The sequence below is a fragment of the Pleurodeles waltl genome, chromosome 4_1 (genome assembly GCF_031143425.1).
Source record: "Pleurodeles waltl isolate 20211129_DDA chromosome 4_1, aPleWal1.hap1.20221129, whole genome shotgun sequence".
Lineage (NCBI taxonomy): Eukaryota > Metazoa > Chordata > Amphibia > Caudata > Salamandridae > Pleurodeles > Pleurodeles waltl.
This window is the reverse complement of record NC_090442.1, coordinates 312568513-312593261: the sequence shown is the minus strand read 5'-3', so window position 1 is coordinate 312593261 and position 24749 is coordinate 312568513. Positions and strand designations below refer to the sequence as shown.

General features: G+C 42.2%; 1 protein-coding gene across 1 annotated transcript; it reads left to right on the top strand.

Annotated features, from left to right (window-relative positions):
- Nucleotides 1-6326: 6326 nt before the first annotated feature.
- On the top strand, nt 6327-24117 carry FGF23 (fibroblast growth factor 23). The gene is made up of 3 exons (XM_069228409.1): nt 6327-6638; nt 16969-17072; nt 18910-24117. Exons 1-3 carry the CDS (start codon nt 6413-6415, stop codon nt 19351-19353), a joined length of 774 nt encoding a protein of 257 aa, XP_069084510.1. The 5' UTR covers nt 6327-6412; the 3' UTR covers nt 19354-24117.
- Nucleotides 24118-24749: the final 632 nt, after the last annotated feature.

The following is a 24749-nucleotide window of genomic DNA, read 5'->3' as shown; positions in this document are numbered from 1 at the left end:
GTCAGCACAATAGGGACTAGTGACGTGTGTTTATATACCTCTAAGGTCCCAGCCTGAGAGTGAAAGCATTGTGAATATGTAGGTCAGTTTTAAAAAAGTATTTGATTAAGTGTATGACAGGCTGCACACACCATAGGATAGGCTGCCACAAAATGTGAAAAACACTTCAGAGGAAGTATAGCAACACTTTGCCCTGCATTTGCACCACTTTTTTGATGCAAACCTAGTGATAAGTGTTGTGTTGAGATATGATTTACTTTCCAACACAAATTCTGATTTGCATTGGAAAGTTGTCTAACGTAACACAAAATAGAGAAACGTGCTACTTTACATTGAGGGGACTTCCAATGGCTTTTACAGGGACATACTCATGCAACTGCCCACATTTTTATTGCAAAGCACGATCTTCTGGAAGACATTAGATAGGATATGTGCAAAAAATGTATGCCACATTGAGGCAGGTGTAAAGTTTGAGATATGTTTTCCTTTCTGTCAATGTTTTTTTTAATTTGACATGTATAATACCCATCAAGTAATAAATGTGTTAAAGGGTACTCTTTCATTACAAAACCTATGCTTGACATCATACATCCACTGTTGCATTATTTTCAGAATGTAATACAAATTAAGCATAATTGCATACTGTAACTACATGCTGCCTTTCTAGTTCACTTTAGAACTATGTGATTCTATACATCTTTCAGAGCCTGAGGCTCACTGACGACCCACACTTGGCATTGTATAAAGCGAAAGACTCCCAGCCTGTCCTTGTCTCCACCAGAAATTTAGGGGCTTATTATGAGAGGAGACCGCCACAGAGCTGGTGGTCTCCCCCCCGGCTCATTACGAGTTTTCCACTGGGGTGACCGGCGGAAACCTCTGAAATCAAAGGTTTCAGCCGGTCAGCCCAGCAGAAACCGTGTGGCAGCATTGGCCTTGGCTCCTCATGGAGACGAGGCCAATAACGTTGCAAGAGGCGGCCACCAGCACCCTCAGAATGCGCAATGTCTGCAAAGCAGACAGTGTGCTTTCTGACGTTGCTGGGCAGGTGAGCCCCCGCACTGACCACGACATACTCGTGGACAGTGCAGGTCCCCTGTAGCCCCTTACCCTGTGTTTCCACCAGCCTTTCCCTGGGGGGTCCCCTCCTTGGAAAGGCTGGTGGAAACGGGACTCATTATCTGAACTCAGCACCGCGCTGACTGACCACGACTCCAACCGCAGTCATGCTGTCAGGAACCATTTTCCTGGCGGGGATGGCGGTCTTCTGGTGGTCCGACCGCCAGAGCCGTATTGTGGCCCTTTGTCTCTTCTACGGTCTGGCGCTTGCACTAATGTTTTATTTACATAGGCACATATTTATAGAAAGTTAGTGTCACCTTAGCGTCATTTTTTTTACGCTAAAGCAGTGGTAACTTAACTCCATATTTATATTTTGACCCTAAACCCGTCTAGTGTCAAAAGATATGAGTTAGCGCCATTTTTAGGAATCGCCAACCCACCTTGCATCTCATTACGACAATGATATGCAAGGTAGGTGTTCCCTTCCTAAAAATGATGCTAGCACCCCATATTTACCTCCTGATGCTAAAATGACGTGCACCTAGGAGGCGGACCTAAAGCATAGTGCTAAGCCCGATTAGCATCAAAATTTAACGCCTGATCAGACCTGGAGTTAAAGTTCTGGTAGGTCCATTTCCATGGGGAAACACCATGGAAGGGGCATATAGATGCCCACCCCAACCCCCAGCATCACCACCTCCCACACCACAGGGACACCACTGAAGGATGGACCCATCCCAGGTAAGTTAACGTGCGTAACTGTTGTATGTCACTGGGGGCCCCTTGCATGGGTCTGTTGGGGTTGTCCTGGGGACACTGATCCCCTGTGGTGGGCATTGGGGTTGTGGTAATGACTCCTGTCTCTACTTAGACAGGAGTCATTTTTTGGCTGCTTCTGGATCAAAAAATGAAGCTAGGCTAACGAGCGGCAGATATTTTGCCGCTAATCAGCCTACCGTCATTTTTGACCCACTAGGGCCATTTCCCCTAATGCCATCCATCACCAGCTAGCTTCTTTTTTTGAAACACTGGCCATTCTTTAGCGCCATCATGCGTCTTTTTAAAAACATGGCGCATGAATGGCATTAGGAAATGGCATTAGGTCGCGTTAAAGAAATGACGCACAACTGTGCGCTATTTTTCATAAATGTGTGCCACAGTATCTCTAGGATCCTGGTGGAAACTGTATTGTGTGTTTAAAATTCCAAAATACAGATTAGGGCAATCCTGTAGCAGAAAGTACTTCTACGAGGCTCAGAAACGAAGGGACAAGCTTCCTGGAAACTTTGGTACATTAAACCGTTGCTGTCCTCAAGGAAGCAGCTGAAAAGCACATTGTTCTGAGCTGTCAAATAACGGCACCTGGGTGGACTTTTTTGACCCCCTCGTGGTTTTAACTCGTAGCTAATAGCTGTGCGATATAATTTGCTTCGTTTATTAATTTATTCGAGTTGATTCTCAAAAATCAAAAGCAGTAGAAATAGGGCAAGATTAATAATCTACTAATAATAACTCTAGATCAGATACCTTCTTCATTTAGAGGATATGTACCCAAAATCAATCTGAAATATTGCCGCGCAAGATTCTAGTTAACGATCTTTCATTTCACAATATAAAACCATGGTCACTGTCACTGACAGACTTGTTACATAGTTTGTAAAGTGAGCGCCCTCTAGAGATAGAAATTGCGAATGTGCACAGAAACCACTAGTGTTACCTCTGGGCATTCATTTGTATTTCAATTGGTGTACGGAATGAGGCGGGCAATACAATTCTAGTGTAAGACTGTTTAAATTTAAAAAAATACTTTCCACCCATGAAAAGCTCAGGTGACGCTTTTTTTATACTTCAGGAAAATTGAGTATATGGAAGATAGTCAACCTTTTCGAAACGATATATAAGTTCATCGAAATGTAAGACTTCAGCAGCTGCAAAGCGCCATACAGATGTCCTGTGCAATGTACTTCGGTAGAGCTGAAGATAGTCATTCTGTGGTGTCAATAGATGTTGATTGTGAGTGAGTGCATCCGTGAGCGGGTTAATGAATGGGAAACTAAGTGAAGGAGTTAATGTGCGTGTTAATGAAGGAGTAAGCATGTGGGCAAATTAGACACTGGAGAGGTTTGTAGGCGAGTGAATGAATGGGAAACGGAGTGTTAGTGGAGGTAAATTACTCAATCAATGAGTAACTGAATGTATGAGTGATTGAGTGCGTCAATCCATGACTGAGTTGGTCATTGTATTCGCAAAAGAGTTTGCGCGCGTGTAAGGGAGACTGTAAATGAGCAATTTAGCAAGTGGGTGTCAGGGTGTGGCGTTAACAAGGGAAGCAGGAAGGGATGCAGTGGGCAGGGCATGTATAATTATGGGACACCAGAACTCAGTCAGTGAGTGAGTGAGTGTCAGAGGAAGGGTAGCAGGGAAGGAGCGGGCAGCAGTGGTACACCTAACACAACTAAATCACCTTCAAGAGTGGCCTGACCTGGGGAGAAGGGAACACAAGGAGGGGTGTCTACGTTTATTTTGACGGCCGTGTGTATAATTGTGAATTGATAATTGTGAGACTCATATAACTGAAAGTGATCTGAGAGTGGATCACACATTAGGGTCACTAGCAATAAAATGACTAGGCTGCGAGGGGAGGGGTGAGTGCATCGCGCAGCTCACTTTGAGACTGCTGTTCAACATATCCTAACGTTGTGTGGACACCTCCTCTGCTAAACGTCAGTCTCGTGTAATTGCACTCGATGGTATGCATCTAATTTACAGAGCAGCTGGCTAGTTACAGCCGGACGTCAATACATTTAGGCTCACATTCTCCTCTTCAGTAACTGCACAGCCCCCCATTTCCACCCAGGAATCAAACTTAGACCCACTATGCCTCCAGCTCCGCAGGAGGTACTTCTGGCCCGCTTTCTCGGCCATGAACATGTACTTCCCAAGTACCCCGAACTCAACCCTGACGTCTGGTTTCCCTCCCCCATCAAGACAACGTCTTTTTCATTTAAGTGCAAACGTTCTGAAATGAGATGTGGAGGAGGCAACACATTACCACAGAAAACCGAGACAGGGCCGGCCCAAGGGACTGGCTCGCTCTCAGCGCCTGTGCGCGAGCCGAGACCAGAAAATTGTTGCCATGTAAATCATACAACAAACTTGAGTATTTTCAAAATTTTTAAAAGTGAAAGCTGTGACATTAATAAGTCACATTGTAGCACTGCACTGACAAGTACTTATTAAAAGTGAAAAGTTATAGTTTTTAAACATGAACTTAGAGCCATTATTTCCACCGTCCCCAACCCTGGCGAAAATGCCATTTATGAACTAATAGGCAAGACCGTTATCAGAGAACCCTGTAGGTAACCCAGATTCTTATAGAAGAACACCAATATAGGCTATTAAATAAAACACAATGGCATTTTGCACAGCTGATATTTCAAAGGCCTAATTTACAAAGATTTGGCGCAGGGCAACGTCACAAGCCTTTTTGATAGGGAGTATTCCTGTCTTTGTCCCCTGTGCTGGTGCACAAACTGCTGCCATGAGCCAACACAGGCACCCTTGCACCATGGTGAAAGGATGACTGCGTTGCAGTAATGATTGTTTTTGTGCACGAAGGGACACCTTTGTGCACCAAAACAATCATGAGAGGCTTTTTCCTCCTTCGAAAGAGGAAAACAGGGAGAAATAATGCTATTTCTCCTCTTTGTGCCACCCTTGCACCACCCCTGTTGTGGCATAGGAAACAGACACATTTCCAGGTTTACGAAACCTTGTAAATCTGGGAATGCATGAGATTCCATTGGTGTCGCATGGTTACACCCACAGCAACACCCATTGAACGCCCCTTTCATGCAGAGTAATGCGTGAAAGGGTACCATATTAACAGGGCCATTAAAAGCCATGTAAGGAGTCTTTGCGTGGAATTATAAATATGGCCCTGCAGCTTGCGCCACTGGTGCGTCAAAAATAGTGACGCATCAGCGACACTGACTGCTTATAAACAATGCTTTGAACCATGGGTGTCATTTAGAGGTGGCCATGGGTCCCAGCGGTGGCCCTAGACATGCCCTTTCCGACCTTGCGATCCCTGGCCTCAGGGGTGGCAAATTGCATGCCAGGAAAACAGGGGCAGCTTGTTACTATGGATGTCAGTTGGAGCTCCACTCTCTTTGTTTTCTGATTTTTTTTATTACAAATGATAGTGAATAATAAAATATTATTCACTATTAGTGTAATAAAAATACAGTATAATTAGCTGGAATATGCCTTTCAATGGCAGCTGAGGTAAGTAAAAAATGGTTTTAAATGGATATTGTGCAGTGGCTTGTGTGTGACAGTGTGTTTATGTGAGAGTGTAGGTAAGTGTGACTTTGTGTTTATGTGTACGTTTGTGTGTGTGTGAGTGAATGTGAGGGTGAAAGGGTGTGTGATTCAAATTCGCTAACCCGGTCATTTCGGTGAATTGACGTCCATGCCCTGAACTCCCTTTTGTGAAAGAGCTTTCATATAGGACAGTGAAGAAAAGGGAGGATCTGTGAAATGAAATATTTGCCTAAGATCACACAGTTTGGTGTAGCAAGGGAGCAGCGAATAATCGAGTTTTTTTTGTTTCTTTTCACTTTGTGAAAATCAGCCACTAAATGGGCATTTATGTGACCTATTTTTAACACCAAATGTTAATACTTTGTTTTTAAGTCTTTGTGCATGAGGGCGGAGCAAGTGTGGCGGACAGAAGCCATATGAACTTTGAGCTCATTATGGGCTTCAGGTTCCAAAAGGACCTCGAGCTGAGGTAGAGCCAGGTTTCGGGATCAGCGGGCTCGAGTTGTCAGTGGCTCGCCCGCCTCTATCTGAAATGGCCAAAAGGCCACGGATTTGGTGGTATATCAGACCCTAATATTAAAGTGTTTCATTGAAATGGTAATGTCACAACATCTTATTTTAAAAGGGGATGAAATCCTGAGCCAGCAAAGTTAGGCTTCTTAACTGCAGATGTCAGGTCACAGAGATGCAAAAGATGGGTGCCCTTCCACCACTACTCTTTATGCCCACTGGAGTCTGGCTTGGTTTCCCAGGGGAATCTGTGTGAAACCTCCTTCCCTGGCCTGCAGGTCTCAGGGCACTCTTAAAATGATGCTGAGCTGTTACAACATAAAGGATGTGGACAGCAGTTTTTTTCCCCGTGTCACGTCATTTCTAGCCTTTATAAAGGGCTGCAAAACTTTGTGAAGCACGAGAGTTCAGAACCTGCCACTGCAAAGGGGGCCTGGGAGCAATTGCGGGGGACGGCTCAAGTTTCACCAGCAGCACCCACAGCAAGGAGGGACAGGAAGGAAAGGACCCGAAGATGCCAAGGATCAGTCACTGCAGCAGCGTGCACTTGACTTTCGCCTTCCTCTTCCTTCTGGCAGAGACCACTGCTTTCCCAAACTCTTCCCCCCTGCTCATGAACCCTGGGTGGTCAAACCCGGACAGGTTGATGCACCTGTACACCGCCACTGGCAAGAACAGCTTCCACCTGCAGATCAACCGCGATGGGCACGTGGACGGGACGCCCCTCCAAACCATTTACAGTAAGTATTGCGGTGCGAGCGCAGTCTTGCAGTTATACACAGCGCTTGCTGTCTGATTTTGTGACTTCGTAGCACTAAAGACTGCTTAGATACTGCTGCACGCGTGCCACTGCATTCTTTATTACTATTTCTAGATTGCATGTGACTGCAGTGCTACCGATTTGCACCGACCAGGTACAGTTGACGATCAGTGACCATGTATTTTTAGCACTTATCAGTTGTTGAATTTTTACCTTTCGTTTGGTGCAAATGCCAGTGCAGGATTGTCCCGCCACCAAGGACATGCCGTGTAATCGCCTTGTGCGTTTGTAAATCGAGTGGTGCTGTTTGTTGATCTCGGTAGGATGAATAGCTGGGAGAGCCCCACTTAGGTTTACACCTATCTGCACGGGCTGCACGCTCACTTCTGCGGCTGATAAACTACTCCGCTCTCACTCTTGCACGTCCGTTTAGGCATTTCGCATATTAGTGGAACAAGTGGCAGACTCCAGATGTTGCACGTGTGATAAGCGTGCTTAGACCTTTTTAACATCGCGGAGAGGCTGGGCACGCAGATTGTTTAGCAGATTTTGCAAAGGTGGAGCGCGAGAGGGCAAGTGTAGAACTGGTATCAATGTATATTCTGATAACATCAACGACAGGTGGGCCACAGTTTTCGATCTATGACATTCACGCATAGCACGGCAGATGTGATATACTTTATATGGCTCTTTTTACCGAATGTCATGCAGCCGCTGGAAAGAAAAAAAGTCAAATGGTAGTTGACAGAGCGTCATTGTTCTGTAATTTTCCTAAAATAATTGTAAATGAACTAAGTAACGGAGTGGCTTTCTTCTATGTGCTAAAAGGCCCGGCAGATAAAATACCCGAGGTGCAGGAAAATATGGTGCCCTGTATCACACACCTTGTGTGATGGAAAGGAGGAACCGAAGCCAGGCCCCCTCATTCCCCCGCTGACTGTAGTGTCACACAGGAGACTCCACGGGGGCGGGGGCTCTGGTGGTGGTAATTAGGACCCCTCCGAAGGTGCTGGTTCCCGGGCAGCCTCCGGCAGCACGTGCTGCGCCCGCCTAGCATCCTCAGGGGAACGTGCTACTTTGTACCGATGCTGATGAGAGAACTCGGGGAAAAGTTTTGTCCTGGTGCTGGCAAGTTCACTGTGATGGACGTAGGTTGTGAGTGAATGAATATTGTTTTGTTGTACTGCATGAAATCGCACACGTGACACCGCGCAGGCTTACAAAAAGCACAGCGTACGCCGTTTACTTTTTTGTGTAGGCGGTTGTTTGTTTTATGTGTTGTAAATGTCTACTTTTATGCGACACAGCACTGGCCGCGAGTCTGTTTTCTACGCGTATTTTACGGATCGGTTCTTATAATTTCACAGCTGAGAATAACGTCCGTCCCAGGATGCACTTGTGCACCGCGAGGCGTTCCTTAGCTCTGGTAATAAAGGCTGATTGTAAATCAAGTCAATGGAGCTCGTGCATCGACCCCAGTAGGCTGAGTTGGCCCGTTGAGATTCACACGTGTGACTGCAGGCGGAACACCGTTCTCTGCCGCAATTATTTGATTTTCTGACCCCTTTGTGCCAGCAACGGACCGCAGTGGCCGTAGACCAAACCACACGCAGTGCACCGGCTACACTCGCTTCTCACACTGAATTAGTCTGAGTTTTCACAACAGGAAACTACATTGTTGTGGCCTAGAGGCGCATGCGTTGTTTGTGCCAGGAGGTTCCAGATATTGTAGTGGTTTCTGGAACCTTCACCAGTGCTGTGTCTATATGTAGAATGTGCTCGTGCCATGTAGACAGGGCAGGGGGCTTGGTCACAGTAACTGTAAGACAAGATGTGTTTGTTCACACACATTGTTTTAAGTAACCTGTAATATATCAGAACAATGGAATAGTATATAGAAGGCGCATATTCCATAATATGTGCCAAGTACATAGTGTAGGTCAGTAGATATAAGCTACGAAACCATCTGCTCAAACCCCGATGCCACATATCTGTCTTCGTCCTGCAATGGAAGCTTTGCTCTTTGGATACCAGCCAACTATTGTATTAAAAATAACACATTAAATGTACACGTTGCCACGCAAAAGCTTACAACGAAACATAGCACAAAATTCACACTTTAAGCCTTAATTACCAACCAACTCACTGGTATTAGTCTTCTCAGCATATGGAGAATAAAATATTGACTTAGCCCTGTAAAGATTTACATTTATGCAAGTAGGTTACATGGAGTTGTTTGCAATAACATTATAATTCACACAAGTGGGAAAAAGTGGAATATAAAAACAGCAAGTACAAATATATATGCCTGCAGGAACCTTTAGATTTATATTTTGTTTGCAAACTATGGATGATATCCTGCATATTCCAGACAGCAGAAATTAACGGCTAATGATAGTTTTAAATCTTTCTGCGACGTTTGACTTTATTACCATGATATCCACATTTTTACACTAAGGACATGGTCCATGGGTTTTGAAGGCAAGACACTGGATTGGTTGAAATCCTATAAAATGTATCATTTGCAGAGTCATTAGCGCCTGTGCACGAGCCGAGACCATAAAATGGTTGCCATGTAAATCATACCTTCTTTCCTAACCCCACTCTTGTACCACAGGGAATTACCTAGGGATATGTTTGGACATTGCACTCTTAAATCTTTATCTCAAACCACTGGGTGACATCATAAAAGAGTATCATTTCAAAAACAAGTAAGTCAATGACACCTATCTCTAGTCAAAGGTTTCCAACCCAGCGGCTATTGCTCTAGCAGTGATGACTCATGACATCATTCAGTCCTGAACGACCACTCATCATCTCAATTTCAACCTAACAAAACCTGAGTTCCTTCAAATTTCACCACAGTCTTACTCCACTCCAGTCCAGATATGGCTAGATTCCACAAACATCTTAAATTGCAACAGGACCATTATGGAGGGGCGTGGTGGGTGCCCCGACATTTAAGGGGCCTCTCAAGCCTTGAAGGGGACCCCCATTCAGCCCAAGGTCAATGAATAGCTTTGAGATATGGGAGACTCAGGGGACCCTCTTGAAAATACGGCAGGAGAGCCCCATTATTTTTTCTTCCGCCACTGCCAATTCGGAGAGTGCTAATTCATTAGGAGTCACTTTGATAATTGACTTCCTCTCCACAAGCAATTTTACTACATGATCAGCGCTGCCAATCATCAATTGAAATTAATCCATGGGATTAAACCTTTCCTACCTGAACACTATTTTAAGGATGTTGTCGAAGCCTTGGTACTATTCAGACTTAACTATGGGAATGCAATTCTCTCCATCATTCCTAACATTCACTTTGTTTCTCTTAAAGCCTCTCTGCATGCAACAGCACCTCTGATCTTGGGCTTTAGCTGCTGTCATCAAATTACTCCTTGCTTTATTATCCCATGTAAACTGGCTACTCACTTACAAGCTTTCTTGCTTAAAGCACAAACACTTTCACTATCTGGCCTAAAAGCTGAAGTTCTCAGGAGGTGCTAGCCAACTTTGCAGCTCAGACACACTTCTTCTTGAAGGCCCTGTCTTCAACAATAATATACCCCAAATCACTCTGTCTCTGAGTAGGCACTCAAAGCCTGGAGCTCTGGTCTGCCTGCTAACCACTCCACCACCTTTCTATCTGTTTTGAGAATAGAACTAGAAGTTACTTTGTCTTGACCAATTCTCCCCTCCATCCTTTCACTAGTACCCACACCTTTTACAGAAGTTTACCAAATAGTTGACTTTAGTATTGTATCATACATGGAGTTTATTCTTTGGTTGTACTATGCATAAAGATTCTGTCTCTTTGAAGTGATCACCGTTGGATTGATAACTATAAGAGTGGATCCTAAGCAATAAATACTCCCCCAGTTTTTTTCCCTTGTACGTCCTGGTCTTTGGGCCTCTGCAGTGAGTCTTCCCAGTGGAGTCTCACTTACTGTAAGCTTCCGTTCTAGGTGGCCTTGGACTCTAAGCACCAGGGCCCACCTTTTAAAATAAGGTCCACTGCTGCACAGCCGGATTAAGAGGCCCTGTGCTAGTTATATGTCAGTGTGTGTGTGCGCACACGTGCAGGGTGAGTGCAGAAGCCTGTCTGATTCAGCCTGGTATCTGGGAACAAGTATCACTGTTTCAGATAGGACCAAGGTTAAATTGTTTATGACACCCCGATGATTTATAATTCAACGAAGAATCAAAAGATAAACACTCCCTTTTCTTTTTGTCTAAGATGTAAATCTATAGTGTTTTAACAGTGCTTACACTTTCAGTAACACGTGCTTAACCTGCGCTTTTGGATTGACACAATGTAGCAAAAGTATTAATGTGAGGCTTCCCATGTTTTAATGTGACAAATGTATATTCAGATTTTTTCCTCTATATGGGTTACTTTATGCTTTTCAAAATTGGCAGTATTTCCCCTGAGCTGGCCTCAATTAGATTCAGGTTCTGAACTACGTTGCTTTACAAAGTTAATCCGTCTACTGTCCATCTGTGAGTTCAAAGTCTGTCCTCTAACAATAAACCTATCTTGGAGGTGATTTTCTGCCTCTGCCAAGCTTTGGCATGCTGTACTGACACACAAAGAGACAGCAGGCAGAACGCTTGCACCAGTAGTTAAAGGGTTTCCCCTTGATGTCTTGGAGTGAGTTAGATGTGTCAGTGAGAAGTGAGAATTAGAGGAGATTTCCTTCACCATCTTGGGTGAATATGACATTTTGAAAATGCCAGAATGCTGTACAAGGGGTTGGACCGACAAGAGGCATCTCCCAAGTGTCAGGGGTAGTGGTGTGAAGTGGTATCTCTGGATTGTGTAGGAACTCCCACCTTCTAGAATTCTCCACTTTCATTTTGAAATTTCTGCACAAGGGAAGAAACTTATGTAAGAGAGAAAAAAACTGAAGAAGCAGGATGGACCAGCTTTCTGTTGAACCCTTGTTAGGAGTGGAAGGACTCTGGAATAGTTCCTCCTGGACTTCTGCTGCACTTTGTCTTCAGAGCAAATCAAAGTGGCCCCCTTCTTCCGTCGTGGGGTCAGTACAGGGAAGTCCTTTTGCAGTGGGCCCCAAAGGAAAGGGGTCCATTTGGACTTCAGTGGAATGGTTCTGGCTGTGGGTGCTCTAAAAGTGGGCATCCCAGACCCCTATTGAGCACACAGGAACCCTGCCAGTGGCCAGGAGGCCCGTGTGCTCTTTGAGTGCAGGCAAGGAGAGTAGGAGCACCGCCACATGTTGTGGGATTTTTCCATCACCCTTGGCGGGTCTGTTGGGTCAGCCAAAAGTCCCTGCAAGATTTCAAGTGCTGTTGCTCTGAAAGAAAATGTGCACACCCTCACATACCAGAAGTGAAAGTAAATGTGGGCACCCCTACATAACAGAAGTGAAAGTAAATGTGGGCACCCCTACATAACAGAAGTGAAAGTAAATGTGGGCGCCCCTACATAACAGAAGTGAAAGACCCTGGTAGTTACAGCTGTAACTGAGTGACATTGCGATTGCTCGGGAACCCTCTGATTCACATTTTTCATAATAACCTGTTTTTGTAAATAATTGTTAACTAGGTTTACATTCACTTGAGTGTCTTTTTGGACTTTCATTATTTTACAACTTGTCAATGTTGTCTTACCCTTTACAGTGTCTCTTTTGTAAAGAGCTCTGATGCACTTGGCCAATTCATGTTCTATTTAGCAAAAACTCTCACTAAATAAATATGTGTTGTGTGTATGAGATCCGCCCTAAAGGGGAGTCACACTGTCACTTTCATGTAGACAAGGATTACATTCTCGATCTTGGTTGAAGGCATGGGAACCACAGGTCAGTGAAGTGCCCGCCTTCAAAGTGAGTGCAGGTATTTGCAGACCCATTGGGCTGGGGGAGCAAAGGGCATCGGTGGAGGGTGTCTCGTGGACTGGGAGGGCTGGGAAGGTGGAACTGTGGAGTAATGAGACTTCACCACCTCCTTTTATTTGTAAAGGACGTCTTGACATGTACATCTGTTTGGCACGCGATCTGGGATGCATATGCAGACGAATGTGGTCATTTTTTAATTTTCCGCTTACTTCTTGATGTGGATCAATTGCTTGGTGCTCTCCAGGATTGAAGCTCGCGCCGCTCTAAAAGGCAAACAGACCTGCCGATACTGATCACATCGGGGGCCCTCATGAGTAACTATGGCGAATCAGCAGACAAGGCACACATGTTCGCAGTGGCATAGGTAAGTACTTGCATCTCAAGAGAAACAGCACTATCATCAGAACTGAACAGCCTCAGTGGGAGGAAGGGTGGCGGGGCTGTGCATGTACAAGTGTAACGTGCATAAGATCATGCGTATTTATATGTTGAATACATAACCCTGTGTGGGCTTCTTACCCTATGTGTTTGACCTATTGGGCCCCTTCAAAAATGTGCTTGAATAAAGAGGTGCGGCTGCGACACCACTTAATGCTTCGCACATCAGCATCCCTTATATTTTCCCATTGCTTGAAAAGGGCCACTAAAAGCACAGAGTGCTGTACCTAGCTCTTGCATAACTCTATGATAATGCACAACTTACCAAAGTCGTTGTGTTAGTTTTCATTTAAAAGCAGAGACGCTGACCTGAGGCTGGATGTCTGAATTCGCAGGCTGGAATTCTTGTCAGCCATCTACAGTTTGTCCGTTAGTTTACTCCAAATACCAAAGAAGCTTTGAACTACCCATCGCACTGATTCCTGTTTTATCACCCTCGGAAGGCTGAAAGGAGGAGCCTGTCTATCTGGGATTCAAACCTGTGTCCTTAAGGGTACAGATTTAGTTGGGTTTTGGTGCTCTGAAACGCACCCCTTTCTTAGAGGTAGCTTTTCTCGTGGTAGAGGCTCAGTATCCTTGGCACTAATACTTACGTTCTTGGCATGGACTACATGTTTAGAGGTGCAATTAAACCCCAAAAGATTCCATTAACTACGTAAACAATGTTCTTCAGTAATTACGAATTTCAGTTCTTGGGTTGCTAAAGCGATTACCAAGACAATTCACCCCTTCTTAGAAGGAGAGTTAATCTCCACCAACTTTCTATCTTTTATCATTTTCTAGTTCTTTAATAAAGTTAATGCTGGACACACTGAACTGGAAACCTTAAACTGCATGGATGCCTTTCATGTCACCAGTGTGCAGCCGCACTTTGCTGATCACTGGAAGAAGTCTATTCAGACTCCTGGGCAGACACTGTTGTCAGGAGGCCTGGAGCCTCAGTCCATGCTGGCCCTTTTTAGGGTAGAGCGCACACAAGCGCTCTGGACCATGTTGTAATCTCTCTGTGGGCTTCTAACCACGCCCATGTCACGCCCATCACTTTCATTAGTTCGTCGGCTTGCCTTTTAAAAATCGATTGATTCCATTTGTGAAAGGCATACATATGTCATGCCTGTTCTGGTGTTTAGCCCTCCTCGAGCGCACCAGTAAACTACTTTTCTGGACTACTTTATCTTTTAATTTCCTGCGCAGCACGATCTCATTGGAAATAAGTCAAGTGCTTTGCATGACATTGACCCTGTTACATGGATAATTGCACTTTTGCTGGTTACATGAATAATTTCACTGTTGCTGGTAACATGGATAATTGCACTTTCGCCAATACGTTTCACTGCGAGCAAACTTCTGATTCATTTTCTGTGTCTCCTTTACACTCATGGCGACCATCGGCTCGCTTATGTGAAACTGTTTTACTTTTTATTATTATTTTATGTGGCAAGAAAAGTCCAGTTAGGAGTTTACAACGCTAATAGCCCTAACGCGAGCAAACCAAGACCTTCTGCATTGCAAATGCTTGTTTACTAAGCTGATCCCCAGCCCTCCAGAAAGGGTGCAGGCTGCTGCAGTCATATTCACATTCAGGAAGCTCACCTTGATTTCACTCTTCCCGCTTTGTTCTCTGCCTCCTCTTGCATGGTTGCATTGGGTTGGATTGTAGCACACATGTAGAGCTTACTACCCCTCTGTGGGTCATAGATTCACCACATCAGCTGACTGCGTTTCCTCATGCAAAATCATGGCTGGGATTTTCTATAACCACAATAAATTCGGTCCCCAGTCCCTGCTTTGTATGGCATTTGTCCAACCATTAAGTTGGGATAGAGGGTGGGAACTACTCTATCTGCTGAGAGCAAGGTCTTATGAAGCATCTGCTGTGGGCCGGAGTCATTCAGTGAACAGTCTTCCACAGTTACTTATTCCAGAGTGAATGATAATTGTGCAGCTTAAAAAACTGGCATCGGTCTATCCATCCACCTCTTTCACTCCTTCCGCCTCTGAAGGCCATGGATGACGCTGTGGTGGTTCTGCTGCTTGAAACATCCTGCTGCATTGCGGCTGCCAGTGGGTGTAGGGCCGTAAGGGAGGCTCTTTTAGAGCTTCCCTTCCACATCATATTCATCAACTCATACCACTCAGGGCCCAGTGTATTGATAGGCGGGTGGTTTGACGATAGGCCTCGTATATTGTCATGTTGTTATTACAAATACCGTTGTGTTCAGACACCACCATGAGAGGCTGCATAAGTAGCACTAAACTGTGTTGGGCCCGGCTACCATGTAGCAAAGTTAATTGATATATAACCCTGTTAGTCCTCCTTAAAACACAACACTCAGTGGTCAGACAGTCGATTGTAGTTGAAACAGGGTGGATAATACCTCTGTTTTAGAGCGTGTCCCTCTTACACTCACTTAAGACATACCTGCTATGGATCTTGTCCATCACTCACTATTCTACTGGTCCACAGCAATAAACCGACCATCACCTAGTTAACAGGCATGAACTAACCATTGAGATCTGCTCCATGCTTCTGTCCAACAGATGTACCATGTTACTTATGTAGGCAAGCTCTTCAGTCCCCTACTGGGGGTAGTAAGCAATATGTAAATGTTACAATAAAATACTAGTTTAAAGTGATTGTCAATATAATGATGACCTCTTATGTTGCTGCAGTTTAAAGTTTTCACAACTACATCTGTTACAAATTAGCAGACTTCAGGGATTGCTTACTGACATTTATACTTACTGAAATTTGCTTGTAAGCAACATGCCTCTGACATCTAATTTTATTCATAGATGTATAGGGCAGCTCTTATGTGTTATTATGAACCGGACCACTGCCATACCAATTAGCCTTGGCCCAACACAAAAGATACAGGCCAGCTACTTAGGTTACGCCAGCCTGGGGCATGCATACCATTTTGGTGCAAACTCATGTAAACAAGTCTATGTATATAAGGGTTTGCATCAAAATACATGGGTGGATGCACGAGAACACCCTTGCTCTGCCCATGTAATGCGTACCTACTGAAAGGTAATGCAAAGCACAACTTTGCACTGCCTTGCATTACTTTTTTCTTTTTTTTGCAAAGCCACACAAAGCCACACACATAAGGTTTTGCGTGGCCCTGTAAATCCCAAAATAGTATTCCACCAGGGTGGTGCAAAAAAAGTGATGCACTCACAACACACAATCGCAGAAACCCCCAAGAATTTTCAAAGAGTTATCCTTTGATATATTCTTGCAATCTCCTCCTCCTACCCTCCGCACCCACTGCCAGTTCAACACTTCTCCAGCTGTTGCAATGGAAGGATGACTTCTTGTTTTCTTGCTATACAGCATCTTTCTAAACTTGTAAAATAGGATTACTGTGTCATTTAAAAACATTACAGTAATTAAAGCTGGCTAAAGGAAGTCAGCAGTGGACTTAATGAGTCCGGGTGCCATTCATTGAGTTTTAAGGATCAGGCATGCTGCTTGTATGAGTCATCTGAGGTCTGAGGGTACTCTGAGGTTTGGGCTGTGGTTAATAGACTAATAAACTCTAGTATTTGTAAACGTTTCATATGTATGGCATAATGTCAAATCTTGCATGTACCCTTGATGCAGGAGTAACTCTCGAGAATCAGCCGCATAGGAACATCGCTGTGATGAGCAGTTTTCTTCACATTATTTAAGATAACATTTCGTAAAATGCACCCATTGGCTGAATTCTGTGTGTGGTTATTTACATGTTGTAATATGCATTACCCCAGTATGGATTGTTTTTATAGGCTCCATATTTCGGCATAATCTTTTTGTTTATATGCCCAGGAAGCTAGGTTCATAACTGCATGGATGCATGCAATACCTGTCTGCAACATATATGAAAGGGAGAATGTAGTGCTTAGAAGTTGTTTCATTCAGAGTAAAGAGCAAAGTGTTGCAGAAGAGTTAGAAAGCGATTTGTCACTTTAATAAAGCATTAACAAAAGTTATTGTTAGAGAAATTATTCTTAATATATGCAATTTTATTCCAGGTGCGCTAGTGATAAAATCTGAAGATGCTGGCTTCGTGGTGATCAGTGGTGTAAAAAGTGGACGCTACCTCTGCATGGATATTGGGGGAAGCATTTTTGGCTCTGTGAGTGTTTTTACATTTGTTAAAAAGAATTTAAAAAACGCACATTCATACTTTTCCCACAAATATTCCTCTACGCATTCAAGCAGATTAAAGTTTTTCTTTATTAAATACGAGATATGTATGACAAGTTGGACTGTGCTAACCTTGAACTGGCAATTGTAGTGTCAGAATCTTTTTAGTCATAATTTCCTATTAGCATTTTGCTATGCATAGAGCACAGCAATAACTTCAAATAAAGGCAACGATGTAAAGAATTTCTGGACAAGGCACACGACAACGTGTTGCAAAAAAATGCTGCATTATTTTCTGAATCAGTCTTAACCAACCATGGGTTCGGGGTAATGCTGCATGGTAAAAGCCAACTAGAATACAATGAAGGTCATGCCATATCGCAAGTGAAATATAGGAAGGTGTGATTAAAGGGGGTTGGGATTACGCTAGTAATGTTTTTATGTCTAGTTTAACTGTGCAGCTATCTGAAGCACGTATTGTTTACAGAAACAAGGAGTGGGCTTTGAGTCCGCAACTTGTGGCCACTGATTTGTTTGGGTCAGCCCCATTCAGGCTTTGCTTTCAGACAGCGTTCATTTAATCTTGAATTAGCCCATATAATGATTTTGGTTTCACCGTCGTGCTATTTGCTATTTGGTGTATCATTCTGCCCCAGTCTCTTTTTTTGCAATAGGTAATGAATTATTTTACATCTGAAAAGTGCCCTCGATCATATCACTTTTTATCTCATTCGATTAATTATCTCAAAAATGCGTTATAGACAGAAAGCAATTCAAAATTTTATTTTTTCATTGCAGTAGTGTTTTTTAATGCTTTTCTGAAGACTCAAGTGTGAACCTAATACTTAAGATGACCACCTTATTCGGTTGTCCCATTTGCAGACCATGAAAGCCTGACTCTAAAATGGTCGTCTACATTATAACGAGTTCAACAACTAAAACTGAAATCTCTGGAGACTTCTGGGTGGCCATTTTGGAACCAGGCATGGTTATTCAGATGTGCAAATGAAAAACCCACCAACGTGTCCGAGGCTCTTCATTTTTAACTTTCATTTTAGTATGTTCAACATTACTTCAACCTGCTCTGAGATTGGCACTGATCATATACCCCATGCTGTATGCAATACAGCGGTTTCTGTCAACAGAGCAATATCCATTCTGATACCATTATAAAGACACATGCAACAGAACAACTTTGGCCCATGTTCTAGAGCCTTTCCTCCCCTAGAACGGATTCTAGCTATTTATGGCAAAACAAATGAATTTGTAGGAACGCCAGAGGACAGGGATGCCAAAGTGTTGTTGCTTTAATGGTCCTATTAGATGAGCAATGTTTTGGCATCACTAGTGACTGCATTTAGCATGCCTGGCTGGATCAATGATAAGATTCAGTGTGCGCAGCAGATACAAATTCTCTTGCCCCCTGGCCACAGCTTTAATACAAATATGGTGCATCCAGCAGCTGTTGTTGAGCCGCTGAGAGGACTGAACATGCTCAAGAGCTACCACTTTCAAGACGGCTGATCAGTGACCAGATACAAATTTAGTGCACCTTGCAGTTTTGACAGTGTTAATGGGACTAGTTTATAACTAAAAACATAATCCAGACCTATTTACGTAGGCAATGCTTGTTTTTACCTGAATGTGTTTAAAACTAGAAGAAGCATTTGTATTGGTGCAGCATCACAGCGAGCAAAGGTCACAGCTAATTGGATGGATGGAATATCCCTGCTTCTTATGTGAACATCAGTTTGTAAAGTGTCATTGCCTGTTTATCTTTGATGTTTTGTAGATTGTGATTAACTTTTGCCTTCTTGTGCTTTCAGCATTACTTCAGTCATGACGACTGTGTGTTTAAGCAGGAGAACCTGGAAAATGGATTTGATGTTTACCACTCACCCAAGCACAACTACCTGGTCAGCCTCGGGAAGACCAAGCGTGCCTTTCAAGCTGGAATGAACCCCCCTCCTTATTCCCAGTTCTTGAGCAGAAGAAACGAAATCCCGTTAACTCGATTTAACACGCCCGAGCCTCACAGGCATACCAGGAATGCTGATGTTGACCCTTTTGATCCTCATCAGATGATTATTCCCCAGAGGAAGATGCCGATTGGCGGTGCACCCCTTCTGAGACTGCAAGCACTCTGGGCCAATATGCCTCAAGATCCCCTAAGAATCAACCAAAATGATGTAGTGGATCCAGATGACCCACATGCCATGATGGATACTAGGAAGCAAGCCAGTCCAAGGTTTTATCTTACAGGGCAGTAAACCCAGGACACAGTGGAGGAAACGATGAAATGGAGATATCACCTGCACTATAGAAGCTTTAATTTTAATGTAACAGTCAGATGAACTAGTAAAAATCTAGAGGAAAAACTATATGCTCACTATATTGTTTGAGTAGTTGACGCAGCACTGTACTACTTGAAATAATCTTCTTTATGAAGGAAGCAACCCCTCTTAGCAGTGTCTAATTTAAGAAATGCTTGCAGTGATCTTCTGCCTGGTATTATCACATGGAGACTCACCTGTGGTCACAGTCTGTGCCCTGCTTCAGGATTCCCAAAGAGGTTATCAAAGATGAAACACTATGGTCCATTGTGGTCCATTTATGAGCCCTTGGGTGGTAGTTCAAGAGATGCACTTTCTAGTTCAGAAACACAAGAATGCTGGATCCTGTGGCTCTGTGACATAAATAAGGTAGCGACCCCACTTATAATGTCTTAGTTTGCCATGGTCCTTTGCAGTTGAGAGAAAAGTGTGAGATTCTTCATTTTGCAAGGGTTTGTTCAACAGTATATTAGAAACGCAAACAGAATCTACTTTCAATTCCAGCAATACGGTGGCATAGAAAACCATAGCAACTTACAGCTGTAAAGAAATTTAATGTGGCATGATAGAAACCAATTTTTTCACGTAATTCAGTAACCATAATTATATTAACATTTCCAGAACCACGGAAAATCAAGCATTTATTTTAGTTGAAACATTTTCAATGCGGTTAGATACTGGCGTATTCTAAAAAGATTACATTGTCTAACACGTTATAGAGCTTATGGGTATCTTGCTGTAGGAAGCAACCAAAGAGACTATAGAAATATGTTTGTGTCTAAATATTGCACCCCTCGTCACTAATGGTCTAATCTCTTTTTGATCTACAGTGGGTAGAGTAGTAGCCCCAAGATATGTTTGCAACTGCAGTTCTAAAAATGGTTCAGGTAGTCACAGCAATCTTCTGCCGTGGTTCAAATGTAGTCTAAGTCAATTTAAAATACTCTTCGACTCTGGCCCCCACTACCTCGCAATTAGCCCTAAAACCCAAATAGGTAAGACTATAATTAAAATAATTTGGCAACTCAAATAAATAAACAACTAAATAAACGAATAACCCCAAGAAAAAGGTCCCAAAATATGGCACTATTAAACCTTTTTATTTGATGATACATTATCACGATTTGATCAGAGGGATTGGTGCAGTTTTTCCAAAGAGTTAGACAATAGACACACACACACACACACACACACACACACACTGCGCAGATCTAGGTCATCTATATGTTTCTAGAGCAACTTTAAAATTATGCATTTTTATGCGTTTGCATTGCACTTTCAAAAAAGAAAGCAGCCTTTTGCGCATCGACAGGGACAATTCAAAAGCCATATTCAAGACAAATGCTAACTTGCTGCATTTTGACAGTTCTCTTGTGTTTGTTGTACAAACCAGATATCCAGTGGGTTTTTTCTTAGGATTTGTGAGTGGGTATAGTCATTTTTTTTTACTATGTATAAATTATGTCAATATAAGCACTAGGCGCAGAAGCTTTCTGACATCTATTGAAAATGAGATTTGTTGTTGAACTTGTCACGCAGAGGGAATGTTGCAATTGCCGAAAAACTAATTTACTATCAACCTTTGACATGATCTGGGCCCACCGGGAGACCATTGCTTTGCATTGAGAAGCCATTCCATTTTATTAGCTTAGAAGTAAAAGTTGAATGTAGGATTCCACTGACTACTAGATTCTTCACATGAAGCTAATACGCATATATTATACTATCCTGTCAGAGATTTCATGATTCCTGATATGTACTCTTCATTGTTAGGTAAATTAAGCATCATTGCCCTTTGCTCAAGGCACTAACTAGTGTCTCTTGCCCGGCCTGCAATTATAGGCTATAACGGTTATGCAGCTTAATGGAGAGAAATGGTGATTAAAAGTGGTTCACATCTATAGGCTTTTGGGCAACGAAGCCGTTTGCAGCCATTGCCCACATCTCATCAGAGACAGACAGACAAGCACATTGTCCCATCTTTCTCCATGGTTCCAATTTAGACTCTCACTGAACTTAGAAGACAGGTGAACAGCAGTAGTTAGTTCTAACAGTGTAAGCATTGTGATTGGCTGAGACAGTTTCAGCATTACAGACGGGGCAGGTAACAACTGCCCGGGGGTGAGTTTTAACTGTTGTCAAACTGATTATCTAGCTCTAGAATCCCCCTCCAGCTACCATACCACCTCCTTCTTATAAAAAAGGGAGTTCCCAATGACTAGATTCTTGACAAATTAATATCTTACTATCGATTTAGCTTTAGAACAAAGTATCATTTGTGTGTGCTTTCTGTGTGTTCTACAAAAAAAACACCCTTAAACATAATACTTTAGCTGATGGCAATCAAGCTCAACAGATTAAAGGTGTTCTCAGCTAATACAGATAGTCTATGAGGAGAAACAGAGAAACGAGTTCCTGCACGAGATTGCTTACAATATAATCATTATTAGATAACCAGATATCTTAGTTCTAGAGTTGACGTTAAGAATCTCGACCAAGCAAAGGTTCTAATTATTTGCAGGATATCAGGGTCGTCTCTTTGAAACCAAAATTCTACAATTACAATTGAGGCTATGAGAGTGTGATTTTCAATAAACAAACACAGCCCGAACCATACCATAGACTGAATTTTAGATGTCAAGTCATACCTCATGCATTGTCGAATATTTTTGTTAGAGAACTAGTAAGATACAGTGAGAAATAAAGCTAGACATATATACATGTTACTGTATAGGCCGGTTTGCTTTTAACAAAGATTAAATAACAAAGTACACTGGTTTGCAGAAATAATCAAAACTTGTTGTTATCATGACCCAGAGCAAAGTGGCTAACTGATCCACTGAAAATGAGTACCCAAATATTATAAAGGGAATAAATACCAGGTTCTAAACTGCAGGAGGTTTTAAGAATTTCACCTGCATGCTCAACTAGGTCATTCCCCTTTTGTGTTTGCACTATTGTAAATCTATTCTATATTAGCGATAAATATTGGCTTTGGATGGGCATTTATGATAGAAGCATGTTTTAAAAAACACACATATTCATGTGTAGTCCAGCGTAATATTTAACAGGTTGATCGGAGAGGTAGCAATAAGATGATGACAGTGAGAGGTTTTTAGACTTAGGTTTCCACATGCTCAATCACTGACGTATGGGATTTGTTAAGTGAGCTTAACATCACACACCTTCAAACCAATCCACTTTGCACATTAGAGGCAATGTGAAATATTTTCCATTGCATACATCTCAGCTAAGGAATCTTGTCATTGAACAGTTTCTTTATTTAGTTGATTTGTTTTATGAAAAATAACCAGCACAAATGTTAAAGAATGAGGGGGTCACACATCCCAAGATCATGACCTCACATTCAGTATAAGTCAGATATCATATTGTCGTGTTTAACCATCGAATTCTGGGTTGGTAGTTATGTTTCTGCAGCGACACAAAAGCACTACATATACCAGAAACAGTGGTTGTGGAACTCTTAAGAGACTTGAAAACATCAGAATCTGCTAATCTGGCAATAAAATGGAAAGACATCCAAGAACAGAATACAGGTGAGATTACATTAAAATGAACCTGGACCTCATTACAGATACTCTACCTTTTCTTAGTGTTAGAGTACAACTAATTATGCATCAGCTCTCATGCAAATCCTGCTAATGCAATAAACGGAGAGGGATGTCTACTTTTCTATGTAGATGCCTACATGGAACAAGTACATTCCACTATCTCGTTAGGAGATGATTAGACAGTTTCGTTTGGAATGTTTGCCTTGTTATAGTACAATATGTCTGATGCATACATGCGATGATATTTGATTTATGCAATGCAAACTTATATAGGAACTAAGATGCCATGAATGTACCACGTTTCCTATCCCTACTTTTTCTGAATTTTACATTGACCAGTTAGAAATGGTTTCCAGTGGATCCAGTAGCTAGATTGTGGGATTTTCGACATCTAGTGAATGTCTATGGAGAAAATTACAGTTGACTCAAGATCTTTTTTGACACTTTTACTGGTGCCTAATGGAATCCATTGGATTGACTTACTAATTGCATTCAACCATTAAAAGTTACCTTCTGTTTTTCTCTGGGGTATACAGCTCAATTTCCAAATACCAATTTGCCACAACTGGATCCAGTGGAAACCATTTGCATCTGGTAAAATGTCCTTTCCTTTTATGGAGTCCATGTAATGTGGAGTTACCCTGCTGCAAATATACTGTAATATATATTTTTTATTGTATCAAACATCATGCAATTTATATTTTGAAGTATTCATTTGCCAGAAAGAAAAAAAGCTTTTCAAGAAATAGCACAACCAACACTTTTTCCATTAACATTATGTAATTGTAAAATGACACAGTGCAACAATTGTAGCACAAAGGTAGGAATCTTGTGTGATCTATACTTCAATTTCAGAATCCTTAGTAAACTTATTGTGGTATCCACTTTCAAGGCAAACACAATCCGTATTGATGTCCTAAATGAGAAGCGTCATTCCCAATTGTAACAGTACATAACACAGACTTTAGAATCCTTTACAAAATACATGAGTCATGACAGACAACTGGTTGAACATGCTTTTGAGTTCATGCTTGTAAATTGGTGTTGATAACGACCAGTCCAAAGAAAAGTGTTATTTTGTTTAAAATATTTATTTATTTATTTGACTCATTACATAATTGCCCACTATTTATAGATATTTATAAAAATGCATTCCAAATGATTTTGTGCAAATAAATATCTTCTTTTTGTCAATGCGGTCTTTCTGTTTTTTTGTTTTTTTTCTTCAGCAAGATATGCACATTACAGTTTAGTTTATAACCTACATACTGTAAGTTATTTAATGAATGTGGTTATGCATTTCTGTCATGTAGTGCTTATTTTGAATTGGTGGTGGACACCACAGGTACTCTCTTCATTGGACTGGGCCTCTTTGGTTCTGATGGAAAAGGGGTAATCAAACCTCAATCTCTTGGTATAGTCATCAAACAAAACCTCCACTTGTTGAATCGACCTCTGGTAGTCGACTTGAAGCATTGAGGGATAGCTAGCATTTGGTACTCAGTTATATTTTACCATACCAGGTATGCTATATTGACAGAAAGGATGGTATGCAACCATAAAAATGTATGTTTGAGTTAGTAGATCATAACAAATCAATATACTTGCAACAATGTATCATATGAACTATTTCAAAGAATATTAAGATGTCTAAAAGCTCAGAATATAAATATGAAAGTACTGAATGCAAATAGCCCGTATACAATGATTGCAATGTATCCACATCACGTTTTACATAAAAAAACTATACCTAACTAAATA